At 45.0% G+C, this 9,155-nt stretch overlaps 1 protein-coding gene across 1 annotated transcript; it reads left to right on the top strand.

Annotated features, from left to right (window-relative positions):
- Positions 1 to 294: 294 nt before the first annotated feature.
- On the top strand, positions 295 to 7,100 carry LOC102370307 (membrane primary amine oxidase-like). The gene is given in 5 exon segments (XM_025200707.1): positions 295 to 1,158; positions 1,160 to 1,865; positions 4,178 to 4,463; positions 5,141 to 5,270; positions 5,943 to 7,100. Coding segments are annotated over 5 exon segments (2,271 nt in total). The 3' UTR covers positions 6,228 to 7,100.
- Positions 7,101 to 9,155: the final 2,055 nt, after the last annotated feature.

The raw sequence follows: 9,155 nt of genomic DNA, 5'->3' as shown, positions 1-9,155 counted from the left end.
GACTTCTCTGAAGTGTTAATATTGCATTGCTAATTGCATCCTCATCCACTGGCTGAGAGAGACAGAACAGGTTGGACTGGCTGAGAGAAAAAGATCTGTGATCTTTGATTCAATTCCAATTTTTGGTCTCTTTTTCTATCATATACGTTACGTTTACACCCAGACCGGCTATATTCCAAGTACCCTGGCAGGAGAGAAGCAGCAGGATATACAGGCTGCTTGCAGCTAGGAATTCCAGTCCAGAAGCCACTGAGAGGCATCAAGAATCAGACCTGCCTTAGCCACTTCAAGGATATGAATTTGAAAATTGCCTACATTTTCTTAGCCTTATCCGCAGCAATAAGTTTTATTCTAATTTGTTTGTTGCTGGGTAAAGAATGGAGACCAGCCACCTGTGGTACCAGGCCCCAGCATATCCAGGAGACAGGACACAGAGTCCACAATGACCACAACCTGGTGTTTGCTGATCTTACCCCAGGAGAAATGGTGCGAGTGGTGAAGTATCTGCGGGAAAACCTTGGAGTGCCACTGGTAGATGCCTCTCGTGCAAATCCCTCCGACAACTGCATTTACTACATCAGCATGCAGCTCCCCACCAAGGCAGAGGTACTGCGGTTCTTGGATCGAGGGGGAGTTCGCCCCCCACGGCAGGCACTAGCTGTTATTTTCTTTGGAAATCAGCCAATGCCAAATGTTACAGAATATCTGGTGGGCCCTCTGCCAAAGCCAACATATCACAGGGACATCACAGTGCTGAAGTATGGAAGGAAGCTACCATATTATGGCAGACTGATTCTACAAAATGAGTATGACCAGATCGATGCTTTTTTACGGAGCAGGGAATTCCCCAAAGCACCAAACTTCATGAGTCAGGTATTTGATTACAATGGGACTAACCTGGCATCTCTCAATGTGGCCCCTCGAGGATTTCAGTCTGGAGATCGCAAAACCTGGATTCTTCACTTTCAGGCTGTGACTGGCTTTTATGTGCATCCTATGGGGCTGGAGGTACTGGTTGATCACAGCAGCCTGAATATCTCCCAGTGGAAGGTATTGAAAGTATTCTATAATGGCCAATACTTCGAGGGGATGGTGCAGCTGGAGAGTGAGTTCAAGCAGGGCCATGTGAAGGTGGACAAAGTGAAAAAAACCCCCACCTGATGGGGGATACTCCTCCCTGAAGCCTAGAGTGCCCCACCAGAATCCGGGGCCCTTGCAGTATGAGCCTCGTGGGCCTCGCTATAGCATCAGAAGCAACCAAGTTGTCTTCCAGGCCTGGAGCTTTGCCTTTGGAATGGATGTGCATACAGGGCCACGACTCTTTGACATTAGGTTTAAGGGTGAGAGGATTGCCTATGAACTCGGCCTCCAGGAAGCCTCTGCAATTTACAGCTCCAATAGTCCAGGGGCGATGTCCGCCAGATACCTGGATGCAAGCTATGGCATTGGAAAATTTGCATTCTCGCTTGTCCCAGGGGTTGATTGCCCCTACTTAGCAACGTATTTGGATAGCTACTACTTAATTGATTCCTTCATGCCTGAGAAGCGTGAAAACTCCATCTGCATTTTTGAGGAGAATTCTGAAATCCCTGTTAGACGCCATTATAGCAAGATGAACTATGGGGGCCTGGCCAGCTCAGTTCTGGTGTTTAGGACAATTTCAACTCTTGAAAACTATGACTATATTTGGAACTTTATATTCCACCAGAGTGGAGCTGTTGAAGTCAAAGTCCAAGCCACTGGATACATAAGTTCCTCCTTTTTCTTTGGTGATGGTACTGAATTTGGAAGTAGGGTTCAGGAGCACACCCTCGGGACCATGCATAATCATGCCCTGCATTTTAAGGTGGACCTAGATATTGGCGGTAGGTCTCTCTTCCTATAAGATTTGATGTTGTTGGGCTCTTGTCATGAAGAGTGAAACGATTGAGTTTTGCAGATTTCGAGGCAGAAAGAAATGGCAATTCCTTTTTGTTAAAATTTGCAATCCAATATACATGGAAGAGCCTTGGAAAGATTTTTTTTACTTGGCTGTGTTGGCAGAACATGGGGATTCTAACAATGGCTCTAATCTCCAGTGTTTCTGTGCTTTCAGAAGGAACCACTTGGGAAATGTCATTCATTTATTAAACTTTCAGGCAAAAATTGTCCCACTTTGAAGTTTCCCAACTTATTCCTCGGTGAACTTTGTAGCCGTGTTGGTCTGAGACAAAAAGACATACAAAAAACTAGAACTCTTGATTCCAAAATCCTGGCATTTTCACCTTAACTCTTGGCTGTTTCCTTTCTAGTTTTGAACCAACAGTGATTGATCTAACTGGAAAGAGCTGGAAAATTACTGCCCATCCCTTACACTGGGTTTTTTCTATGGAGGCAGCTGCACATGCACAGACAGGGAGGTTCAGTGTTCTTTTACATATAATACACCTACACACTATGGGGTTTTGCCACTAAGCGGTCACTGTAGTGCCAAGAATGAGGGTTTGAAGGCATCTGCCCTGTCTGCTCCATGGGTAGCCAGTACCTCAGGATGTCTCACAGCCTCTTGGATATGATTATCATCATAGTTCCTTCATGCTATCTTGCTTCATTCCTTCATGGGGGATGCTGAGCCAAGCCTAGGGGTGTGAACTGGTGCTGGAGGCAAACCTCACAGATGGGTAAACTGTGATATTTGGTAGTGATTTAACACCATCATGTCTAACTGTCCTAGGACCAACCTTCTGGTGTCTCTGCCAAAAATCCTTTCTCACTGGTTTGTCTTTGTGTTTACCCAGTCTCTTGCACACCTTTTCTGCTGATTCATCTTCTCTTACTGGTTAAGACTTGCTTGCTGAAAGACCTTGAATTGATTGGAGTCTTGTGACATACTTCTGCTCTCAAATTCTTGGCTTTTCCTGACACTTTTCTGGTTCCCCTGCTCTGCTAGATAACTGCAGATTGAGCAGAACGACAGGTTTCCCTTGCCAACTGCTGGGCTTAGGTTCCTGAAAGTTCCTGTGGTTGGCAAAACCATGGTTGGTAAGACAAAAGGCTTATGGGAAAAATGCCAGGTGGTGGGCTGATGCGCAGCCACAGAAAACTACTTACTCAAAACTGTATACTGTGGTAGCTGAAATGGTATATAGAATATTAAGTGTGGATACTCAAAACCATGGTTGACGAGGAAAACTTGTATGTTTGACATGTGGTGGGTCATGTACATTAGCCAGAGTACAGTGTTCTCATCTGGGGATAACTCATTCTTTGGCTGGAGGCTAGTACCAAGGCTTCAGACCCACTTAACCATCTGCGTGGTTGTAGGTGACAAATTACAAGTTCACCCACAAATCACAGCGACACTGATTGCTGAGACAAAGAGCTAGGGAGGACTTAATAGGGCCCTGTGGCACTGGAGCACTGGGCCTGTAGCTACAGAAGTGTAAATGTTGTATTTGTCATGTGTGTTGCTCATCTCTGACTCCAGTGCACAAAGAGCACAGCCTGCACAAAAAAAGACTGCAGGCTTGGTGGTGGTGAGGCTCAGAAATGCTTATTGTCTTTAGGCATGGTATTCCCCCCCAGCTCTTGCTTGCCTGAAACAAGGCATCAGCATAAATCCATCCTCCATGCCAATTTAAAGTTCCAAGTTTCCCAGTTCCTCTTTCATATACACCATTCCACATTACTAGGCAAAGCATGTTGACTCAAGGAAGCTGTATACTGTATTCCCTTGTTATCTCAAGCTGTCCTGTGCCTGTTGTGCATCCTGATCTACATGCTCCTGTTCTTTCTTTATCATACAAGTACCATGCGGTCCTGCGCTCGATGCATCTGACTCCCCTTCCTGGCATCACTATACCTCCTGTATGGTTCTCTGTTATCTTGTACCAGCCTCTTACATGCATATTCCAGCTTGAGTTTGTTTAAGCAGTTCATATATCAGTCACTGGTGAGACCTATTCTGGCCAATCCCTTAGCAAAGCCTTTGTGTGAGGAGTATATGTGCTAATCAATGCTTGCACTAACCTGTGTTCCAGCAGGCCCTACAGTACCATGCAGACACCACGCTGTTCAGAGTCTGTAATGCAGAAATGATGATGAAAATAAGCTAAAACTTATTGAGCATATGCAGTCTAGAAGTGGGATATGAGGGCCCAGGAAGTGATTTATCAGTGGTTTTGCCTGTGTTTTGTAGGGACAAAAAATTCTCTGGTAACCCATGACATGGCATTTGAGACTGTGCAGGTTCCTTGGAGCCCAGAGCACCATATAGAGCGCCCACGGCTCATCAAGAAAGTCCTGGACAAGGAGGACAAGGCTGCATTCCGTCTGGACTCAAAGATGCCCAGATACATCTATTTTGCTGCCAACAGTGAAAATAAGTGGGGCCAGGAGCAAGGTTACAGGTTCCAGATTATTAGCTTTCCTGGGGACCATCTGCCAGAAACAAGCACAATGGAGAGAGCCATCAGCTGGGGGAGGTAGGTGTCTTTTTTTCTATATGTTAATATCTAGCTCATGTCCATGCCTAAGACTTCTGTGGGTGGCCTCCCTAGTGGCTACATGGCTCAGGTATACTAGAGTGGATATGAACAAGAGCTCTTGCATGATATAATAAAAGAGCATTACATTTCCTCTTCATGATCACTTGCTAACAGGCTCACTGCTGTATAGCTTGTCTCCCTACATGCTGTATCCTATAACCTGCCCCCGTAGCGCTGCACTTACTTCCAGTAAAAGGGGTTAGTGGCCCCCTGTTACAGGTATTTAGCTCAGCCTAATTATTAACACCATGGGTGATGCTGTTTCCATCCCTTCCCTTGAAGAACCTATTCCACATCGCCACAAGAGCCCAAGTCAGAGCATTTCATCTGAATTCTGAGCTGCTATAGTCCCACAAATACCATTGCCCTTAGTACTGGGGAGGGGATACAAATGGAAGAGCATCCCTTTTTGATCACCAGTGGAAAATCTTTTACAGGCTGTGTCCCAGATTCACATTTTGTTACTTATAGTGACTGCAACCTGATAGAATATCATGGGCATACTACAGTCCTCCACATCATGGAGCAGGTGGCAGCCTTGTGCCCTGTGCAGCTGCTGGATTTGGCAAATCATGAAAAGCGTGAGTGTTTCTGTCCTCCTCTTTGCCCTTTAGGTACAAACTGGCCGTCACTAAACGGAAAGAAGATGAACCAACCAGCAGTAGCATCTACAACCAGAATGACCCCTGGACACCCACTGTGGCCTTTGCTGACTTCATAAATAATGAAACCATCATAAATGAGGTAAACCAGCCTCTCTCTCTCTGTTCTGCAGCTATGTATTACAGTGGACTGAGTTTTATCATTGGCATGAACCAGCTGGGTCACAGGACGAATACCTGCAAAACCTGACTTACTGGCTCAGGGATCATTTCCTAATAGGGACATGGTTTTTTGCAACAGTAGTATAATCTCAGGGATCATTTCCTAATAGGGACATGGTTTTTTGCAACAGTAGTATAATCTCAGGGAATGAAACCTAATAGGGACATGGTTTTTTGCAATAGTATGATAATCTCAGGGATCATTTCCTAATAGGGACATGGTTTTTTGCAATAGTAGTATAATCTCGGAGAATGAAAAAGCAACTCTGTGCTTTCCCTCCTCCTGACCTGTGCCTCCTGCCTTTCACTGTGGTGGCTGTTGCTCATGACAGGTTGTGTATGGGGTGAGGCAGAACTCATTGAAGCAACCCAAAATTTCCTCCAAGGGAAAAGTTTAAGGAAAATCTTCAATAAATGTTTTCCACTGTCTGAGCCAGCCTTGTAGTGCAGGAACCCAGCACATGGCATTCACAAATTCAGGACTAGGCACAGGTTTTTTCACAGTAGCTTTACCTGGTCTTTCCTAGTGTGTGCTTCTAACTGGATGTTTTCCTGAGTTAATTAAATTGCTTGACTCTGTTTCCTTCCCCAGGACCTGGTTGCATGGATAACAATTGGTTTCCTTCACATCCCACATGCTGAGGATGTGCCCAACACTGTGACAGTGGGGAATACAGTTGGCTTTTTTCTGAGACCCTACAACTATTATGATGAAGATCCCTCCATATATTCACCTGACGGTGTCTTTTTTACGAGTGAGCAGGACTTCGGTTCATGCGAAGTCAATCCCATAGCATGCTTGTCCAAAACTGCCTCCTGTTTACCAAATTTTCCTCCGTTCACCTACAGCGGCTTCCAAAATATGACAAGACTCTAGAGCAGCAGTTCCCAATCTATAGTACGGGTACCTCCAGTGGTATGCAGACAACCTATCAGTGGTACGCGTTAACAGAACTATTATAATTACTTATATATGAAAAAAAATTGGTGGTGGTATTTAAGGTAGAACTGGAAAATTTTCTAGTGGTACTTAAAGTTGTATCGTTTTAAATTGGTGGTGTGCAATCTGCCAGAGTTTGGGAATTGCTGCCCTAGAGTTACGGGTTGTAGGGCATTGATGGAGTAAAGAAATGAATCGGAGGTACCAGAGTGGTGGCTTTGCTCAACAGCTTTTTTCATACTGCAGAACTGTCTTAGAATCCATGTAGTCAATAACTTTACGTAGCTTTTTATTGTAACTTTGCTGTTATCATTGCTTAAAAATATATCCTTAAAGGAAAACATAACTTCCTCAGTGTGCTGCCAGATAGGATTTTGTATTACTCTTCCATACATTTGCATGCTGAAATCTAGTATTGTATTTTCTTGCATAAAATATGCATCTTTTCCACCCCAAGATTTAGCTTTTGCAAATTGGGGAATTGAAGAAATGCAGTAATAGCAGTACTGTCAAAGTAAAAGTAATGCTGCAGCACTGCACATAGGGCTCCTTAGCTGCTGGCTGGGGACACTGCTGTAGAAACTGGTACTCAGTTACTTACCAGTATTTTCAAGGAAAGATCTTGTCTTCATTCTACCTTTCAAAAGCAAGATGCTTATCTTATCTGAGGTTGTGTTTTGTGTGTGTCCGATATGTTGAGGGGAGAGAGAAAGTGGGAGATGGAGGGAGAATTTCTTTTCTGTAGTGGTGTTACAAGCACAGTGTATAACTAGCTCAGGTTAAAATAATTAAATTTGATCTTGGTTCAAATTTTTCTGAAGTGCCTTATTCCTAAACCCTTGCACATGTGTTGTACTGTCTGCCACCACAAAGGTTGGTGGGCCACAGGGACTCAGCAGCATTTCCTACACTGACACCTGAATCTTAAAAACGTGCTCTAACTTGAAGCTTTGACCAAGTCCTAGCACAGAGAAGCACAACCTGTGCTGCTGTGGAGAATGCAAAGACATGTGGGGCTGTCAAGCAGACAGAGGCAGGAAAAACAAGTGCAAGTTAAGCACCAAAAATGGTCACTGTGGTGAGCAAGATGAAGAGTGACAGAAACTGGAGGAAGAAGGGGGAACGAGTTGGGCCAGAAGCTAATAATGAGGCCCTCTGGGCTCAGTGCTCATAGGATACTAGTGCAAAAAGGTGTGGGAATGCGTATGCTCCCTAACTTGTCACAGGAGAAAGGGATTCCTATCACAGATCCAAGAAGGTATGAATTTGAGCAGTTGGGGCTGACGGGCTGCAAAGGCCTACGATTCAAGGGAATTAAATGTTACAGAGGAAGCAGTGCCAGGCCCAGGGGCTGTCTGGGCTCAATATGACCTGGGACCCTGTAGGATTGACCGAAATCCAAGCTCCCTTGGTGGTCTTAGGTTTTGTGAACAGCCACATTGTCACCGTGACAGGGAAGAGCCCTACCACAGAGCAGCATCAGTCCCACAACTAAGGATGTCAGGGACTGACAGCAAGTTCTCTGCATCCATATCCAGGGACTAGGGTGGGATTGTTCCCTTGTTCCCACCCTTGAGGCTTTGTCCAGTCCTGTTTGTCCTGCCCAAGCCAACTGGAGCCCCTGCCTCTTCTCCAGAGATGGTATGTGCTGACACTCCCTCTGACATTCATTGCAGGAGCAAGATTTTAAGGGGCTTGGGATACCTCCCCAGAAAGAAAAGTGTGGTCCTGTTCCAGCTTCCTCTGCTTTTCCCCTCGACTCCCCTGCCTGCAGTGAAACTGTGGCCATGCCTCTCAGAAATTTTGAGGGAAAGGACAAGTTTTTAAGCCAGGCTTTTCTGCTTACCTGGTGCCCATCTAAAGGATTCCAGGTGTTTTTAATCATGCGTTTCTAGTTTAAGCAAGAGTAACATAGTCCTATCATGGTTTTAAAGAAAGAAGAAGAGTTTTGCTTTTCCAGGCACCAGAACACCTCTCAATCATTGCTAGTTTCTGTTCCCAAGGTGTAGCCACCCTCAAAGGTGAGGCTAGAGATGTGCATCAAGGCCAGCTCTGCTCACTAGGCAGAGACTGCAGGCAATGCTTTGTAAAGGACCAGTAGTTCTCAACATTTTTAGATTCAAGGTCCCCCTCAGAAAATACCAACTCTTAGCTTTCACCTATTTCTTGGAAAAATAGAAATGGGTGAAACTACAGAAAAATAACAGAGCAATTCTTCTGTTGCAAAGAACCTAGAAAGACTACAACAGCTCAGGATGTTTTTGAAACTATTTGAAATCTCTGGGGTTTTCTTGTGAATCACGAGTAGCTGTTTGCATATCTAACAGTGCTAATATTTAGTGGCACCCTATGGTACCTTTAAAATGATCTCACAGCACCCTAAGATGCTGCAGGACCCTGGTTGAAAACCACTGCCATTTGCAATACACAGGTTATAGAAACGACACCAAAGATGGGATATTGCCTTTCACCATAGAGCCATTGGCAGTACTGGAAATGAAGCATGGTCACTTGTTTCATTCAGTGAGCACTGAGGAGTTGCCCTGCTCCCAGGAGCCTGCTGAAAGCGGCTTGGATTTTCTGACCCAGAACCAGGAGAAAGGAAGGGTAATGGTAAATGGTGAAACACATTATGTCATCAAACGCACCTGGAGAGATGACAGTTGAGGAAGGCAGGAAATGGGCAGATAGAGGTGGGCAGAGGGAGAAGGTGCATTTGCTGAGCACAAAAGTCAAAGACAGAAAAGGGCAATTTACTCACCTGGGTGACAGCTGCACCTGGCTTTTTAACTGCCTCCATAGATCCAATTAGAGGGCTTTGGGGCTGCCTTGTAATGGGACAGCTCTGTCACAGCCAAGGCTGCT

Source organism: Alligator sinensis, unplaced genomic scaffold (assembly GCF_000455745.1).
Source record: "Alligator sinensis unplaced genomic scaffold, ASM45574v1 scaffold161_1, whole genome shotgun sequence".
In the NCBI taxonomy this organism is placed as follows: domain Eukaryota; kingdom Metazoa; phylum Chordata; order Crocodylia; family Alligatoridae; genus Alligator; species Alligator sinensis.
Note: the sequence above shows the minus strand (reverse complement) of the source record. Positions and strands in the feature narration are given on the sequence as shown.